This window comes from Mercenaria mercenaria, chromosome 15, assembly GCF_021730395.1.
Source record: "Mercenaria mercenaria strain notata chromosome 15, MADL_Memer_1, whole genome shotgun sequence".
NCBI classification, from domain to species: Eukaryota; Metazoa; Mollusca; class Bivalvia; order Venerida; family Veneridae; genus Mercenaria; species Mercenaria mercenaria.
In genome coordinates, this window is record NC_069375.1 from 54,297,701 (window position 1) to 54,318,264 (window position 20,564).

The 20,564-nt window shown below is 37.3% G+C and overlaps 1 protein-coding gene across 4 annotated transcripts in view; it reads left to right on the forward strand.

Moving 5' to 3' along the window:
- The window catches only part of LOC128549084 (hemicentin-1-like), an 82,202-nt gene that overhangs the window by 50,815 nt on the left and 10,823 nt on the right, over positions 1-20,564 (forward strand). For 3 of the 4 annotated variants that reach the window (XM_053525286.1, XM_053525287.1, XM_053525289.1), the window contains 6 exons: positions 476-595; positions 1,386-1,505; positions 5,505-5,633; positions 6,876-7,004; positions 18,223-18,345; positions 18,677-18,808. In XM_053525286.1, the coding sequence (XP_053381261.1) occupies positions 476-595; positions 1,386-1,505; positions 5,505-5,633; positions 6,876-7,004; positions 18,223-18,345; positions 18,677-18,808 (753 nt within the window). The remainder of the gene's footprint in view (positions 1-475; positions 596-1,385; positions 1,506-5,504; positions 5,634-6,875; positions 7,005-18,222; positions 18,346-18,676; positions 18,809-20,564) is intronic. The other variant, XM_053525288.1, reaches the window with a different exon arrangement.

The following is a 20,564-nucleotide window of genomic DNA, read 5'->3' on the forward strand; positions in this document are numbered from 1 at the left end:
TTATTATGGACACACAACTCTTCAACATGAAGTTGTTGAGGGTACATATAATGTTTATATCCCCTTTGAGAGCTTTTTGAATGACATTGTCATTGTTCTCATTTGTCTTTCATGAGTTTATTAAATTGATAATTTTGGCACCACTTAATGAAATTAAAACAACTTGACACAATGGTTAGATGGCAACGAGAAAGTCTTTAGTGTTAGAACTATGCCTCTGTCCTAATGATTATCTTAAGTTATCTCCCCTTTTGTACTTACTTTTATGTGTTGAAGGCATGCACAGTTTGTTTAGATTTGATGTCTAGTAATTCTTGTACCCCAGCAAACAAGACTGTGAGGAAGGGGACTATATAAGAATCCCTTTGTTTCATTCTGAAAAAAAGTAGCACATGATGAAGTACTTTTTGAAGGATTTTAGAATCTTGGGGTTGCCATTTAATGATAGCCTTCAGAAGTTTTATGATAATTACAGATATTGATGAATGCACAGAGTCACCAGGTGTTTGTGATCAGATATGTGTAAATAAAAATGGTGGTTACCGATGTAGATGTATGCCTGGATATCGGAGAATTTCTAGAAGCAAATGTGTTGGTATGTATTACTGCAGATTTCTCTGGTGTCAGAAAGAAAGAAATGGTTTATCTATGCACCTAACCTATCAAGCATTAATTTTCTTACATTAATGTTATAATGTTTAATCTCTTCACTTGTTCAATTTCAAATGGAGGCGCTTGACTTTGTTTTAGGTGCCGCTAGAACTAAAAATAGAAATTCCTTTAAATTATTTCTCCTCATGAACAGCTTGAAATTAAACTTGGTTAGTTTTGTAGCATCGCTATAATAGGTCTTCTCCCAAATTTGTGACAATAGTGGTAGCTGGCCCCTTTAAGAGGCTGCTAAAGCTAAACATAGTGTCTTCATAAGATGAATGTTACCTGTATTACAGATATAGATAAGTGTGAATTAACTAATTCACTGTGTGAACGCCAGTGTTACCTGTATTACAGATATAGATGAGTGTGAATTAACTAATTCACCGTGTGAACGTGTGAATGCCAATGTTACCTATATTACAGATATAGATGAGTGTGAATTAACTAATTCACCGTGTGAATGCCAATGTTACCTATATTACAGATATAGATGAGTGTGAATTAACTAATTCACTGTGTGAACGCCATTGTTACCTATATTACAGATATAGATGAGTGTGAATTAACTAATTCACCATGTGAACGCCAATGTTACCTATATTACAGATACTGATGAGTGTGAATTAACTAATTCACCATGTGAACGCCAATGTTACCTATATTACAGATACAGATGAGTGTGTATTAACTAATTCACCGTGTGAACGCCAATGTTACCTATATTACAGATATAGATGAGTGTGAATTAACTAACTCACCATGTGAACAGGTATGTGCCAATGCCATTGGAAGCTATCTATGTAGCTGTAGACAAGGATATCAGCTTGTATCTAGAGGCAGATGTAAAGGTATTTTATAAAAAGCATGTATCTCCTTCCAGCTGTGCTCATATTACTAATAGTCACTGTCTCATGTGAGACAAATAAATTGGAACCACTGTCTTACCCTTGCTTGATCATACAAGGCACTTATATAGCCTGAACATTTGGTTTACTGTATCTGTATGATTCCAACAAGTATCAAGAATTTTGATTCCATTCTTATTATTTTTAGCTCGCCTGTCACAAAGTGACAAGGTGAGCTTTTGTGATTGCGTGGCGTCCGTCGTCCTGTGTCCGTGCGTAAACTTTTGCTTGTGACCACTCTAGAGGTCACATTTTTCATGGGATCTTTATGAAAGTTGGTCTGAATGTTCATCTTGATGATATCTAGGTCAAGTTCGAAACTGGGTCACGTGCGGTCAAAAACTAGGTCAGTAGGTCTAAAAATAGAATAACCTTGTGACCTCTCTAGAGGCCATATTTCTCAATGGATCTTCATGAAAATTGGTCAGAATGTTCATCTTGATGTTATCTAGGTCAAGTTTGAAACTGGGTCACGTGGGGTCAAAAACTAGGTCAGTAGATCTAAAAATAGAAAAACCTTGTGACCTCTCTAGAGGCCATATTTTTCAAGAGATCTTCATGAATATTGGTCAGAATGTTCACCTTGATGATATCTAGGTCAAGTTCGAAACTGGGTCACGTGGGGTCAAAAACTAGGTCAGTAGGTCTAAAAATGAAAACCTTGTGACCTCTCTAGAGGCCATATTTCTCAATGGATCTTCATGAAAATTGGTCAGAATGTTCATCTTGATGATATCTTAGTCAAGTTTGAAACTGGGTCACATGTGGTCAAAAACTAGGTCAGTAGATCTAAAAATAGAAAAACCTTGTGACCTCTCTAGAGGCCATATTTTTCAAGAGATCTTCATAAAAATTGGTCAGAATGTTCACCTTGATGATATCTAGGTCAAGTTCGAAACTGGGTCACTTGCGGTCAAAAACTAGGTCAGTAGGTCTGAAAATAGAAAAAAAATTGTGACCTCTCTAGAGGCCATATTTTTCATGGGAACTTTATGAAAATTGGTCAGAATGTTCACCTTAATGATATCTAGGTCAGATTCGAAACTGGGTCACGTGCAGTCAATAACCAGGTCAGTAGATCTAAAAATAGAAAAACCTTGTGACCTCTTTAGAGGCCATATTTTTCAAGAGATCTTCATGAAAATTGGTCAGAATGTTCACCTTGATGATATCTAGGTCAAGTTTGAAACTGGGTCACATGCGGTCAAAAACTAGGTCAGTAGGTCTAAAAATAGAAAAATCCTGTGATGTCTCTAGAGGCCATATTTCTCAATGGATCTTCATGAAAATTAATGAGAATGTTCAGCTTGATGATATCTAGGTCAAGTTTGTAACTGGGTCATGTGCGTTCAAAAACTAGGTTAGTAGATCTAAAAATAGAAAAACCTTGTGACCTTTCTAGAGGCCATATTTTTCAAGACATCTTCATGAATATTGGTCAAAATGTTCATCTTGATGATATCTAGGTCAGGTTCGAAACTGGGTCATGTGGGGTCAAAAACTAGGTCAGTAGGTCTAAAAATAGAATAACCTTGTGACCTCTCTAGAGGCCATATTTCTCAATGGATCTTCATAAAAATTGGTCAGAATGTTTACCTTGATGATATCTAGGTCAAGTTTGAAATTGGGTCACGTGCGGTCAAAAACTAGGTCAGTAGGTCTGAAAATAGAAAAAAATTTGTAACCTCTCTAGAGGCCAAATTTATAATGGGATCTTTATGAAAATTGGTCAGAATGTTCACCTTGATGATATCTAGGTCAGGTTCTAAACTGGGTCACGTGCGGTCAATAACTAGGTCAGTAGATCTAAAAATAGAGAAACCTTGTGACCTCTTTAGAAGCCATATTTTTCTAAAGATCTTCATGAAAATTGGTCAGAATGTTCACCTTGATGATATGTAGGTCAAGTTAGAAACTGGGTCACATGAGGTCAAAAACTAGGTCAGTAGATCTAAAAACAGAAAAACCTTGTGATGTCTCTAGAGGCCATATTTCTCAATGGATCTTCATGAAAATTAATGAGAATGTTCAGCTTGATGATATCTAGGTCAAGTTCGTAACTGGGTCATGTGCGGTCAAAAACTAGGTCAGTTGGTCGAAAAATAGAAAAATCTTGTGACCTCTCTAGAGGCCATATTTTTCACGAGATCTTCATGAAAATTGGTGAGAATGTTCACCTTGATGATATCTAGGTCAAGTTTAAAAGTGGGTCACGTGGCTTCAAAAACTAGGTCATTAGGTCAAATAATAGAAAAACCTTTAGACCTCTCTAGAGGTCATATTTTTCAATGGATCTTCATGAAAATTGGTCAGAATTTTTTATCTTGATGATATCTAGGTCACATGTGCTCAAAAACTAGGTCACTATGTCAAATAATAGAAATAACGACGTCATACTCAGTTCAACACTGGATCATGAGGGGATAGGTGAGCGATTCAGGACCATCATGGTCCTCTTGTTTATTATGTTCCCTAAGAGGAGCATATAGCCGCCACTTCATATTTCCATCTGTCCGTTCAATTCTTGTCCAGGCTATTGGTTGGAATTCAGCGAAACTTAAAAGGAAGCTTCTCTCTCTGCAGGAGATGCACACATTGTCTTTGTGTTCTAATGATATGATTTTTCACCGATTTATTGCCCTTTGATTATTCAACATTAGTATACTATAGTACAATTCTTTTCCAAAGTATCCATGTTTCTTTCCATGTTTTTAGCTCCACTATTCGGAGAATAGGGGGGTGGGGGCTATTCTACTCACCCTGGCATTGGCGTTAGCTTTCTTGGTTAAAGTTTTTCAGCAACCTTTGTTTTTCTGTAATAACTTTGTTACTATTGCTTATATCTTACTGTTACTTCACATAAACATTGTCCAGCATACAAACAAAGTATGTGCAGGAGCTGGGCCCATAATACCCAAGGTCAAGGTCACCAAGGTGTTATACTTAGGTTATTTTTAGGGTTAAAGTTTTTCAGCAACCTTTGTTTTTCTGTCATATCTTTGTTACTTTTGCTTATATCTTACGGTAAGTTCACATAAACATTGTCCAGCATACAAACAAAGTATGTGCAGGGGCTGGTCCCATTATACTCAAAGTCAAGGTCACAAATTTGTTATACTTGGAATTATTTTCATGTTAATTTTTTTTGAAAGCTTTGTTTATAGACATATCTTTGGTTCTTTAAAAGATAATCATTGACTTGAAATCAAAAATATTTCTTTATAATGTGTGTTACAATCCCCATAACTCTAATTGTATTTTTGACAGAATTATGCCCCTTACATACTTAAATTTTTTTGGCAATCTTCGCTTTTTTGATGTTACTTTAGTACAATAAAGATAATGACTTGAAACTTGAAATGTATCTTTATCATCATCATATGCATGAGTGGTAACAATCCCCATAACTCTGATTTGTATATTTGACCAAATTATGCCCTTTTCATACTTAATTTTTTTTTGACAGTCTTCGTTTACTGGACATAACTTTGATACTATATAAGGTTATGACTTGAAACTCAAAATATATTTTAACAATCATCATCTGCATGTGTGGTAACAATCCCAATAACTCTAGTATGTGTTCTTCAGAATTATGCCCCTTGTTGTATCTTCCTTTTAAAGTAGAGGTCTCTTATTGAGACATATATTCATTTTACTGTCAAATTGCCAAATAGTGGGACGCGCTGTCTTACGGACAGCTCTTGTTTGTTTCCATATATTTTGTTTGCTGGACAAGTGTGAATTCATGTTTGATGGGACCAAACTGTTGTCAAAACAAATATCTCCATTTCATGAGTTTGGCAGCTGATTCCTAGATAACTAGATTTCATTAAAAATTGGTATTGGTATTGGTCATTTTAACAAGTTATTTTTGGTCAGAAGAGTTATTTTTGGTCAAAAGAAATAACTGTATGTGAAATAAGGGTGCATATTTTTCAGATATTAACGAATGTAAAACAAGTAACATTAATTGTGGTGCTGGACAGAGGTGTGTAAATTCTGTGGGCAGTTATAGATGTGTAACAGTATGTCCTCAAGGTTCAGAACTGATCAACGGAAACTGTAAAGGTAAAAGTACAATTAAATCAGCTTCGTATGTAAAATAACCTATATGTTAATATTCTTTAAAATAAGCCAATATGTTTTAAGCTAGACTATTAAAAAATATATAGAGATGAACCATTTAATGGATCTGCAACAGATTTGTTGTGTAGCATCAGTGTATAGTCCTCTCACACTTTGTTCAGATGGGGACACTTGGCACTTTATAGGTGCTGCTAGAGTTAGAAATAGAAAATATGATTGTATGACTTCATCTCATGAACAACTGGGTGGATTTTTATTCAACTTGGATTGAAGCACCATTATAATGTCCCCCCTCATATTTGTTCAAATGGGGGGCACTTGGCCCCTTTTTAGGGTCCACTAGAGCTAAAAATAAAAAAAAAATTAAACAACTTCTTCTCATGAACCACATGATGGATTGTCATAAAACTTGGTCTGTAGCATCATTGTAATGCACTCTACCAATTATTTTTCAAATGTTGGTATTTGGCCCCCATAAGGGGCCTTTACAGCTAAAAAACGATACACCCCTTTAGTGATTTGAAATTGTTCTCAAGAACCACTTGATGGATCCTCATCAAACATAGTTTGTAGAATCACTGTCAGATCATCACTCAGATTGTTCAAATGTGGGCAATTGACCTGTTCTATGATTTTGTTTGCAAACACAGATATCACCATTCATGATTTGGTGTGTCATAATATGTTTATTCAACGTCAAATGTCAAATTCAGGTGAGCAGCTTACGGCCACTATCACTTTCTTGTTATTCCATATCTATTTGAATTATCAAGTATTTGTGTTAGTTATAATGACTAGGTCTCTGTTGCTGTCATAGCTGCCTTTGAGAGTCAGGCTGTCTTTAGTAAGCCTTGTTGGGAAGAGTTTTTTAAAAATCATTTAGGTTACATGTTTTTGGAATCAAAATACTAGTAATTTGTTGTCAAAATATTTTCATCCTTTGGTTTAAAAGAAGGGGACAATTGCTACAAGTTATTACTCTATTTTAACCCTATAAAGCCCATTTGTAGGTTGTTATGTAGGTCGTTATGTAGGTCGTTATGTGGTACTGGTAACATTCTGTGATGGACAAGGTGCTGAAGTTTTTGCAAGGTTTCATTTATGTCTGATGTTTTCTGAGAAGATAATGAATGTAAAACATGAAATTATGTCGAGCTGCTGGTTCCCAGCCAGTGTATGTATTGTCCAGCTACTGATTCCCAGCCAGTATACGTATTGTTTCAGATATTGACGAGTGTCAAACTGGTAAACATAGATGCTACTACAACCAACAATGTGTGAACACAGAGCCTGGTTATAGATGTGTATGTCCACGCGGGTACAGATCAGCCGGGCCAGGCACCCCATGTCTAGGTATGTCATATATCTTTCCATTTTGTAATGCCTTTTTTCAAATTACAATAGCTAAGTTGTTGGATTAGAGTCACTCAAATTTTGCTTTGTTGTAACAAGGGTTTACCTGAGTCCTAAATTTTACTTTATTTGTTCTACAGGAGTAGTCTGTTTCTTATACCTAAGAAGGTTAGATATCATGCCAAACAATGTATTATTTAAGATAATTCAAAATCTTTTTGAACTTGCCTGTATGAAGTATTTGTAGAGCTATCCTACTCATCCCAGCATTGTTATTCGTCTGCATCCACACTTTGGTAAAAGCTTCGATGCACAATCACTTTATCTCTGTGATTACTTGATGGATATGCTTTAAACTTAAGGTGGTTGTTTCACGTCATCATCAACATCACATAACACAAAGGCCATAATCATGATACTAGATACTTATGTGTATAATTAGCATTTTTTGACCCTCGGGACCACCCCAGTTTTATTAACTGATAAAGACAATTTTCTACTAATCAAAACAAGTTTGTTTATGGTTTTGCCTTCAGGGTAAAGGGAAACTACTGCATGCTAACTGTCCAGCAGTTCACCCTTGCTCCTTTACTTTTTTATGTTCACCAAATTGGGTCAGATGCTAAATGGACAAAAGATCTAAGCATATTCTAAAACTACCTAGATGGAGTATTTGGCAAGGTGGTTATGTACCTTGAAATGTAGCTGACTTTGTGTGTATAAGTGATCTTATGCCTTTACTCATTTTTTGATGTTCATCAAATTGGATCTGATGTTAGATGGCTTCTCTTAAACAAACTGGATTTGATAATTGGCACTGAAGTTATTGATTCACAGATATAGGGTATCTGTATGGAGCCATTGGGATTCTTATTCCATGTGCACATTATTATTATGTCTCCCCCATATTGTTTTTGCCCTGTCCGTCCGTCCGTCCATCCTTCCGCCCGTCTGTCCGTCCGTACGTCACACTTCATTTCCAAGCAATAACTAGAGAACCATTTGACCTAGAACCTTCAAACTTCATAGGATTGTAGGGCTGCTGGAGTAGATGACCCCTATTGTTTTTGGGGTCACTCCATCAAAGGTCAAGGTCACAGGGGCCTGAACATTGAAAACCATTTCCGATCAATAACTAGAGAACCACTTGACCCAGAATGTTGAAACTTCATAGGATGATTGGTCATGAAGAGGAGATGACCCCTATTGATTTTGGGGTCACTCTGTCAAAGATCAAGGTCACAGGGGCCTGAACATTGAAAACCATTTTCAATCAATAACTAGAGAACCACCTGACCCAGAATGTTGAAACTTGATAGGATGATTGGTCATAAAGAGTAGATGACCTTTATTGATTATGGGATCACTCTGTCAAAGGTCAAGGTCACAGGGGCCTGAACATTGAAAAACCATTTCTGATCAATAACTAGAGAACCACTTGACCCAGAATATTGAAACTTCATAGGATGATTGTACATGCAAAGTAGATGACCCCTATCGATTTTGGGGTCACTCCATTAAAGGTCAAGGTCACAGGGGCCTGAACATTGAAAACCATTTCTAGTCAGTAACTTGAGAACCACTTGACCCAGAATGTTGAAACTTAATAGGATGATTGGTCATAAAGAGTAGATGACCCCTTACGATTTTGGGGTCACTCTGTGAAAGGTCAAGGTCACAGGGGCCCGCACATTGAAAACCATTTCCGGTCAGTAACTTGAGAACCACTTGACCCAGAATGATGAAACTTCGTAGGATGATTGGTCATGCAGAGTAGATGAACCCTAACGAATTAGGGTCACTCTGTTAAAGGTCAAGGCCCGAGGGCCTGAACATGGAAAACCATTTCCAATCAATAACTTGAGAACCTCTCGACCCAGAATGTTGAAACTTCATAGGATGATTGTTCATGCAGAGTAAATGACCCTTATTGTTTTTGGGGTCACTCTGTTAAAGGTCAAGGTCACAGGGGCCTGAACATTGATAACCAGTTCCAATGAATAACTTGAGAACCACTTGACCCAGAATGTTGAAACTTCATAGGATGATTGAACATGCAGAGTAGATGAACCCTATTGATTTTTGGGTCAGTCTATTAAAGGTCAAGGTCACAGTGGCCTGTTCATGTAAAATCATTTTTTGGAAATAACTTGAGAACCACTTGACCTACAATGTTGAAACTTAATAGGATGATTGGACATGCAGAGTACATGACCCCTATTTATTTTGAGGTCACTTGATCAAAGGTCAGGGTCACATTAGCCTGAATAGTGACTTGAGAACCACTAGGCCACGAGTGTTGAAATTTAGCGGGATGACTGGACATGCCAAGTAGATGATCCCTATTGCAGCCAACCATCAGTGTCTGTTCGACTTTCGCTCCTGACCCCTATTGACTTCTTGCCTATAGGACTTTGCATTGGGGGAGACATGCGCTTTTTTACAAAAGCATTTTCTAGTTTCACTACAAAGTTTCCATGAATTCCTGCAAGTGGTTGCTCAGAATTACTCCAGACAAGAAGTGGTGCAGCTATAGTATACTAATGTGAATGATAAAGAGGTATTAACTCAGACGAAAACCACCAGACTGGAACTTTAAGATAAGATGTGAATCTCTTCTTTTGTGTTAAGTTTCCTTTGAAAATTTGCCAAATTCCAGCTGATGGTTCCTGAGAAATACTCTGGTAGAGAATTTCAGGCTCGGCAGACAGATGGACAAAGCGGCAAAATATATGCTTCTCCTTTTGGGGAGCATAAAAATTCTAAGTTTATGATTTAAATTAGCTTGAGTCAATGGCTAGTTCCTTGTTGTGATGTAAATTCTAAGCTAATGATTCAAACTAGCTTGAGTCAATGGCTACTTCCTTGTTGTAATGTGAATTCTAAGCTGATGATTTAAATTAGCTTGAGTCAATGGCTGCTTCCTTGTTGTGATGTAAATTCTAAGCTGATGATTTAAACTAGCTTGAGTCAATGGCTACTTCCTTGTTGTGATGTAAATTCTAAGCTGATGATTATAATTAGCTTGAGTCAATGGCAACATCCTTGTTGTGATGTAAATAATCTAAGCTGATGATTTAAACTAGCTTGAGTCAATGGTTACTTCCTTGTTGTGATGTGAATTCTAAGCTGATGATTCAAACTAGCTTGAATCAATGGCTACTTCCTTGTTGTGATGTAAATTCTAAGCTGATGATTTAAGCTAGCTTGAATCAATGGCTACTTCATTGTTGTGATGTAAATTCTAAGCTGATGATTTAAATTAGCTTGAATCAGTGGCTACTTCATTGTTGTGATGTAAATTCTAAGCTGATGATTTAAATTAGCTTGAATCAATGGCTACTTCATTGATGTGATGTAAATTCTAAGCTGATGATTTAAGTTAGCTTGAATCAATGGCTACTTCATTGATGTGATGTAAATTCTAAGCTGATGATTTAAGTTAGCTTGAATCAATGGCTACTTCATTGTTGTGATGTGAATTCTAAGCTTATGATTCAGACTAGCTTGAATCAATGGCTACTTCCTTGTTGTGATGTGAATTCTAAGCTTATGATTCAAATTAGCTTGAGTCAATGGCTACTTCATTGTTGTGATGTGAATTCTAAGCTGATGATTTAAATTAGCTTGAATCAATGGCTACTTCATTGTTGTGATGTGAATTCTAAGCTTATGATTCAGACTAGCATGAATCAATGGCTACTTCCTTGTTGTGATGTAAATTCTAAGCTTATGATTTAAACTAGCTTGAATCAATGGCTACTTCCTTGTTGTGATGTGAATTCTAAGCTTATGATTCAAATTAGCTTGAGTCAATGGCTACTTCATTGTTGTGATGTGAATTCTAAGCTTATGATTTAAATTAGCTTGAATCAATGGCTGCTTCATTGTTGTGATGTGAATTCTAAGCTTATGATTCAAATTAGCTTGAGTCAATGGCTACTTCCTTGTTGTGATGTGAATTCTAAGCTGATTATTCAGACTAGCTTGAGTCAATGGCTACTTCCTTGTTGTGATGTGAATTCTAAGCTGATTATTCAGACTAGCTTGAGTCAATGGCTACTTCCTTGTTGTGATGTGAATTCTAAGCTAATGATTCAAATTAGCTTATATAAAATTTACATCCATGTTGTTTCTTAGATTCCCTGATACACACACTGACCCACCATAATAACTATTTACAGGTATCAAATTGTTTAATGAAAAAATGTTTACTGTAAAATTGTTGAGAAGCATGTCTGAAAATGTCAGGCAGAGTATTATCATGACGGAAATATCAAATTCTTAAACTCTCATATGATTATATTATAGACTGTTTCATTTTGATATCAGAATTAGAATATTGAGCGAGTGTTAAGAAAAAAAAAAACAACAATTGATATTAAAGAGCAGTAGAACACATAACAGGTATTTGATCTATATTTGTAAATTGTATACATAAAGGCATTGTTGCTGATATGTCGTCATAGTTGTATACCTTTGTACTTTGATACACATGTATGTTTGATGTTAATCATGATTGTAATATGCATCTGGCAATCTTCCGAGTGGAGGAAATATGGAATCAAAATGTGAAAAAGACTACCAATTTAGGCATCTCAGGTAAGGTTTTCCCCGTGACGAGTTATGTTGACAAGAATGAAACTGGTTTGATATTGAAAAGGTTGATGTTATTTGCTATGATTATGTCTCCCCCCACCCCCACTGTGGGGGGGACATATTGTTTTTGGCCTGTCTGTTCGTCTGTTCTTCGTCCATTCGACACACTTCATTTCCAATCAATAACTGGAGAATTATTTGACCTAGTACCTTCAAACTTCATAGGGTGGCAGGGCTTATGTTTTGGGGGTCATTCCATTAAAGGTCAAGGTCACAGGGGCCTGAACATGGAAAACCATTTCTGATAAATAACTTGAGAACCACTTGACCCAGAATGTTGAAACTTCATAGCATGATTGGACATGCAGAGTAGATGACCCCTATTGATTTTGGGGTCACTCTATTAACGGTCAAGGTCACAGCTGACAGAACATGGAAATCAATTTCCAGTCAATAACTTGAGAACCATTTGACCTACAGCCTTTAAACTTCATAGGGTGATAAGGCTTACAGAGAAAATGACCCCTATTATTTTTGTGGTTACTAGATCAAAGGTCAAGGTCACAGGGGCCTGAACATGGAAAACTGTTTCTGATCAATAATTTCAGAACCTTGACCCACTTGATCAAAAGTCAAGGTCACAGGGACCAGAACATAGAAATCCATTTCCGACCAATAACTTGAGAACTATTTGACTCAGACCCTTCAAACTTCATAGGATGATAGGACTTAAAAGTAGATGACCCTTATTGTTTTGGGGTCAGTTGAGCTAAGGTCAAGGTCACAGGGTCCTAAAGATGTCAAACCGTTCCCAATTCATAACTTGAGAACCACTAGGCCCAAAATGTTGAAACTTGGTGGAATGATTGGACATGCCAAGTAGATGATCCCTATTGCAGCCAACCATCAATGTCTCTTTGGCTTTCGCTCCTGTCCTCTATTTACTTCTTGCCTATATGACTTTGCATTGGGGGAGACATGTGCTTTTCTGCAAAAGCATCTTCTTGTTTAAAGTTTATTTCTGAGAAAACTGTCACAAAACTGGCTGTGATTTTTGTTTGTATAGAAAGACTGATAAATACTGATTTTGTATGTTTGTAACTCACCGACAAACTAACTCTGGGTGTTGAATTTTTAATATGAGGAAGCCATCCAGCTGGCTTATGAAAGGTTGGTGGTTCTACCCAGTTGCCCACTCATGATGAGTTTTCCTCCACAATAAAAGCTGAAAAGTTGCCATATGACCTAAAATTGTGTCGGTGCGATTTTAAACCCAACAAAAAACAGAATTTAGAGGCCTTGAAGGCTTGAATTAAGAATTCCCTTGTTTGGATGAAAAATTGAGAGCCTGTTCCTGTATAATTGGACCTGTGATATTCAATTGCTTACTGAGTCGATCTTTTAACTATTTGTATGTCAAAAAGATAAATTCCTCATTTCTTGTGTAATGAATAGCAACCTGGTTGTTTCCTTGGGGACATTGTTTTCAAAGTCAGATAAAATAGCCATTTTTTTTTTTTTTCGAAGATTTAGAATCTGTGTCTTGCCGACACTGAATTCTTCAGCAATTTTGTAAGCTGGTTTACCCCGATCAAGCAACTCTAATGCCTTAACTAGCTGTGCAAATAACATCTTGCCTCAAATAACTTCACACAAGATCAAGAACTGTTACTGTTGTTGCAAAGTCTAATGCCTAACTCACATTTGACCCGGGGTGCCAGGCGATATTAAAGTTAATCTGAAATTATCTTTGCGGTTTTTGGGGGCACCATAGGTAGCTACTGAATACGGTGTATGTGTTCACATTATATACAAGCATCGTGCCATTTTTTGTACAGGCTTCCAGGGAAAGCTCGGGAGAAAACTGTACAGACACTGCTGGAAATGATATGGAAATCGAGCAGTTTCAATGCTGAGTTGCCATGCATTCTCCGCAAACTTCCCATGGATATCGTAAGTTGCCCGTATGGCTTCAGTGCACAGGCTATGTGGAGAAGATACGGTGATGGTGCAACATGTTGGAGATAGCCAATATTATATAACCATATGAAAAATGTTTTGCCCATATCAAGGCCACAACATGGCAATGGTGTGGCCACTGTAGGATTGCCCAGCGATGATTGCTCAGTATCCATGAGATTTCACGACTACTGCATGGGCAGCGAGCAGCAACCTTGTGGCAGCTGCGCAAGGGCTGTGCAAAGGTCCTACGAGTCAGCAATCTCAGTATGATTTCTTTAGGGCACCAAGTCCATGGCTTCATGGTTAGCATGCAGCCTCATAACGATGCCCGTGCAGGAAGTTGTGCAATGCCACTTGCGACATGTCTACAAGCAATGGGCTTACGATATTTTCAGATTTGTATAACTTCCGTTAAACAAAATCGTAGAGGCTGCGGAGCCAGTGTATCCATACGAAAATCACACTGTCACCTGCTGCCTCCACAAGGAAAGGAGGATACGGGCAATCTACGGGCTCTGCAAATGCATCTCGGGCCAAAGGTGAACTAGGCAAAAGTGCTTGTGGCAAACAATAGGGTATTGCTTAAATCAGTCAATTTATATTGGAAATTACATCTGAAGCCTTAGTATAATATAATATTATCACGGAAAAACAAAAGAATACAGTTATACTGTAATGGGTCTTGCATGTATGTCACAAACTGCCTAAAACAAAACTGTAAGTGATCCCTGCAATTTCACTATAAACAAAAAGTCATTTGCACTGAAATACTCTAATTACAAGGATCAATCTGATGGGTTCATGTATAGTTTTTAAAATTTTACTACTTTGGGGTAAGTCTACAGTATTCTGAGAATTTGGTATGTATTATAAAATAGTGGCTTTTGGACACCATTACACCAAGTGTATGTATGAAAGGTGATCAAACTAGGATATCAAGCCATTAAATACTGAAGGAAAATGCCAGTCTTTAAATCATAATCGGGCAAAGTGTAACTATTGCATTTAAATTAAGAGTTAAACATGGTTTGCTGAAGGTCTCAAAGGAATGACATATTCAGGTTATTGAGCAATTCAAACATATAAAACAAAAGAAAACAAGCATTGGTTGAACCATCACCTAGCAGTGTATCACTGTTTCCATCAATGCTCTACCTAGCCATGTATCACTGTTTCCATCAATGCTCTACCTAGCCATGTATCACTGTTTCCATCAGTGCTCTCTACCTAGCAGTGTATTACTGTTTCCATTATTACTCTACCTAGCCATGTGTTACTGTTTCAATTATTACTCTACCTAGCCATGTATCACTGTTTCAATCAATGCTCTCTACCTAGCTGTGTATCACTGTTTCCATCAATGCTCTACCTAGCCATGTATTACTGTTTCCATTATTACTCTACCTAGCCATGTATCACTGTTTCCATCAATGCTCTCTACCTAGCAGTGTATCACTGTTTCCATCATTACTCTACCTAGCCATGTATTATTGTTCCCATCAATGCTCTACCTAGCCATGTATCACTGTTTCCATCAATGCTCTCTAGCTAGCTGTGTATCACTGTTTCCATCAATGCTCTACCTAGCCATGTATTACTGTTCCCATCAATGCTCTACCTAGCCATGTATCACTGTTTCCATCAATGCTCTACCTAGCCATGTATCACTGTTTCCATCAATGCTCTCTACCTAGCCATGTATCACTGTTTCAATCAATGCTCTCTACCTAGCTGTGTATCACTGTTTCCATCAATGCTCTACCTAGCCATGTATCACTGTTTCCATCAATGCTCTACCTAGCAGTGTATCACTGTTTCCATCATTACTCTACCTAGCCATGTATTATTGTTCCCATCAATGCTCTACCTAGCCATGTATTATTGTTTCCATTATTACTCTACCTAGCCATGTATCACTGTTTCCATCAATGCTTTACCTAGCCATGTATCACTGTTTCCATCAATGCTCTACCTAGCCATGTATCACTGTTTTCATCATTACTCTACCTAGCCATGTATTATTGTTCCCATCAATGCTCTACCTAGCCATGTATCACTGTTTCCATTATTACTCTACCTAGCCATGTATCACTGTTTCCATCAATGCTCTCTACCTAGCTGTGTATCACTGTTTCCATCAATGCTCTACCTAGCCATGTATTACTATTTCCATTATTACTCTACCTAGCCATGTATCACTGTTTCCATCAATGCTCTCTACCTAGCAGTGTATCACTGTTTCCATCATTACTCTACCTAGCCATGTATTATTGTTCCCATCAATGCTCTACCTAGCCATGTATCACTGTTTCCATCAATGCTCTCTAGCTAGCTGTGTATCACTGTTTCCATCAATGCTCTACCTAGCCATGTATTACTGTTCCCATCATTACTCTACCTAGCCATGTATTACTATTCCCATCAATGCTCTACCTAGCAGTGTATCACTGTTTCCATCAATGCTCTACCTAGCCATGTATTACTGTTCCCATCATTACTCTACCTAGCCATGTATTACTGTTCCCATCATTACTCTACCTAGCCATGTATTACTGTTCCCATCATTACTCTACCTAGCCATGTATTACTGTTCCCATCAATGCTCTACCTAGCAGTGTATCACTGTTTCCATCAATGCTCTACCTAGCCATGTATTACTGTTTCCATCAATGCTCTCTACCTAGCTGTGTATCACTGTTTCCATCAATGCTCTACCTAGCCATGTATTACTGTTTCCATCAATGCTCTACCTAGCAGTGTATCTCTGTTTCCATCATTACTCTACCTAGCCATGTATTATTGTTCCCATCAATGCTCTACCTAGCCATGTATTATTGTTTCCATTATTACTCTACCTAGCCATGTATCACTGTTTCCATCAATGCTCTACCTAGCCATGTATCACTGTTTTCATCATTACTCTACCTAGCCATGTATTATTGTTCCCATCAATGCTCTACCTAGCCATGTATCACTGTTTCCATTATTACTCTACCTAGCCATGTATCACTGTTTCCATCAATGCTCTACCTAGCCATGTATCACTGTTTCCATCAATGCTCTACCTAGCCATGTATCACTGTTTCCATCAATGCTCTACCTAGCCATGTATCACTTTTTCAATCTCTCTACCTAGCCATGTATTTATTGTTCCATCAATGCTCTACCTAGCATGTATCACTTTTCCATTATTACTCTACCTAGCCATGTATCACTGTTTCCATCAGATGCTCTACCTAGCAGTGCTATCTTTATACACTGTTTACTGTCCATTATTACTCTACCTAGCCATGTATCACTGTTTCCATCAATGCTCTCTACCTAGCAGTGTATACTTTATATTATCTACCATTTATTCCCTCAATGCTCTACCTAGCCATGTATCACTGTTTCCATCAATGCTCTCTACTAGCTGTGTATCACTGTTTCCATCAATGCTCTACCTAGCCATGTATTACTGTTCCCATCATTACTCTACCTAGCCATGTATTACTATTCCCATCAATGCTCTACCTAGCAGTGTATCACTGTTTCCATCAATGCTCTACCTAGCCATGTATTACTGTTCCCATCATTACTCTACCTAGCCATGTATTACTGTTCCCATCATTACTCTACCTAGCCATGTATTACTGTTCCCATCATTACTCTACCTAGCCATGTATTACTGTTCCCATTAATGCTCTACCTAGCAGTGTATCACTGTTTCCATCAATGCTCAACCTACCCATGTATTACTGTTCCCATCATTACTCTTCCTAGCAGTGTATCATTGTTTCCATCATTACTCTACCTAGCCATGTATTACTGTTCCCATCAATGCTCTACCTAACTGTGTATCACTGTTTCCATCAGTGCTGTACCTAGCAGTGTATCACTGTTTCCATCATTACTCTACCTAGCCATGTATTACTGTTCCCATCAATGCTCTACCTAGCCATGTATTACTGTTCCCATCAATGCTCTACCTAACTGTGTATCACTGTTTCCATCAGTGCTGTACCTAGCAGTGTATCACTGTTTCCATCATTACTCTACCTAGCCATGTATTACTGTTCCCATCAGTGCTCTACCTAGCCATGTATTACTGTTCCCATCAATGTTCTACCTAGCAATGTATCACTGTTTCCATCATTACTCTACCTTAAGATGTGTATTACTGTACCCATCAATACTCTAGCTAGCCCTGTATCACTGTTTCCATCAATGCTCTACCTAGCTGTGTATCAGTTTCCATCAACACTCTACCTAGCTGTGTATCACTGTTTCCATCAATACTCTAGCTAGCCCTGTATCACTGTTTCCATCAATGCTCTACCTAGCTGTGTATCAGTTTCCATCAACACTCTACCTAGCTGTGTATCACTGTGTTTCCATCAATGCTCTAGCTAGCCCTGTATCACTGTTTCCATCAATGCTCTAGCTAGCCCTATATCACTGTTTCCATTTGCTGTAGCTAGCTGTGTATCACTGTTTCCATCATTGCTCTGCCTAGCCGAGTATCACTGTTTCCATCATTGCTCTGCCTAGCCGAGTATCACTGTTTCCATCATTGCTCTGCCTAGCCGAGTATCACTGTGTTTCCATCAATGCTCTACCTAGCCATTTATTACTATTTACTTTTTTCTTAGATTGGATTACTTACCTGCTTTTGTAGATATTGACGAATGTTCTGAAAGTTCAAGTTTGTGTTCCTACAAGTGTGAGAATACATACGGAGGGTATGAATGTGTGTGTGCACCGGGACAAGTGAGACTGGCAGATAGAAAATCATGTGCTGGTTAGCTCCATATTTTATCTTAGGATACATAGTACTTAGATAACTGAACTGTTGAAGTGCTGTCGGCCCATTCTGTGCACCTAATGATAAATCTTTTGTTTTTATAGTTTCTTACAATATTAGATATAAAAAAGCTCCATATTTAAAAAAAACTTCACATAACACTAAATCATATAAAAAAACGTGTACTCTACAAAATAATTCTCAGTTTATACATTAGTTTGATTTGATGATTAATATATGCAATTCTTTAACTGGAGATATGAATGTGATATTTTATTTATAAATGATTTTACATATTTTGGAATGGAAGATGCACCTTGTGTTGCAGGCTTAGAGTTCCTTGAGCCAGCTCAGGTGATTGATACCAATTTAGTACCAACTCGTCACAGAAGAAATACACGTGATACACGTATGTGCTCAAAGGGCTGGAAATATAATATAAGTAGTGGACAATGTTTAGGTAAATTGAAGACATCTTGTATTCTTGTTAATATTAATAAACCAGCAGCAATGTTATATATATATCATAATATAACAGTAAGTTAATAAGCTAGAATTGTAGATTGGTCTTGTTCTTTTGTTACTAGACCAGAATGATTTCTTGTAATAACCTTGTTCTGTCGAAGCAGAATGATTATTACATCATAAAAAGATAACCCTGATCTTAATATTTCCAGTGATGATTTTCCGAGACTCAAAACATTTGTCCATAATAAATTAATTGCTGTATTATCATTCCCCTCACTCTTGATTTGTCATGCAACCCTAATCCTTTTTATTCTATGGGTGTTTTTTTTAGATTTCTTGTGCCTGCCCCCTGCCCCCTGCCCCACCCCCCAATTTTTTTTGTGGGGATGTGAGAGTTGGGGGGACATGTCAAGTTGCTCTTTTCTGTCCATCTCATCTGAGTTTGTATCATGCATATCTTCAAAAAAAATTTGACCTAGGATTAGAGCATGTGAATGTGTGTACCTGGGGTTTTGTTAGAGATTTCATTCAGCCATACTCTAGAGTTACGGCCCTTGACTTAGTCAAAATATACATAAAAAGGGCCCAAAAGTTTGTGTTGCATGTATCTCTAAACGTTTTTGACATAGGATTATGAAAAGTTAATGACAGAGTAGTAAAACATTAGGGGATTGTTATGTACCACATGAAGTTGTGCATCAGGTGTTCTGTTTGATTTCACTCAGCCAGAGTTGTGGTCTTGACCTAATGAAAAATACACATTAAGTGCTTAAAATTAAATATATTTTAAAAACTATTTCACCTAGAGTAATGAAACCATGTAGGAATATTATTCATTGTTTAAATTTGTGCACCTGAGCCTTTTTATATTTCACTCTGCAAGACCAATGTCTGGCTGTGTGAGATCCAAATTAAAATCCCTAGTGCACAACTTCCCATCTTGAACAATGATCCTGTTAGGTTTGATGACTCTGGGTCAAATACTTTTTGAAATATGCACGACACAAATTTGGGCAGATGGACTGATTGACAGACAGATGGACAAGGACAACTCCTAGTCTCTGTCTGTAGACAAGAGTACATAACTCTGTCAAATATTTTGGTTGAAGTATGGCCCTTTTTGGACTTTGAAATTGGTTCAGTTTCTGTACAAGTTGGTGTTTTTATCAAAACTATTTGACATGTGGCTTTGAAACTTTGAACACTTGTTTATTATAACAGTCTCTATCTGTAGGCAAGAGTACATAACTCTGTCAAGTAATTTGGCTGAATTATGGCCCTATTTGGACTTGGAAATTGGTTCAGTTTTTGTACAAGTCCACACTTTGTTAAAACTATTGTACATGTGGCTTTGAAACTTTGAACACTTGTTCATTGTCATGATCTCAATCTGTAGTCAAGGGTATGTAACTAAAGCAAAGAAGTTTGCCTGAATTTTGGGCCTTTTTGAACTTGGAAATCAGTTAAGTTTTTCGTACCAGTCAATATTTTGTCTAAACTGTTTGACATATGACTTTGAAACTATGACCACTTGTTTATGATCATAGTTTCCATATGTAGGCAAAACTATTCCCATTTGAAAAATAACTATGAACCCATGCTTATACCAATTCTTTGAATAGTCGAGCGCACTGGCAATAGACAGCTCTTGTTAGTTATGTGTCAGTTTTAGACTTTATTATATACCTATATAAATTCTGTCCAAAAAATGGCTTGTATTTCACAAGTAATTAAGAACAGGCAGAAAA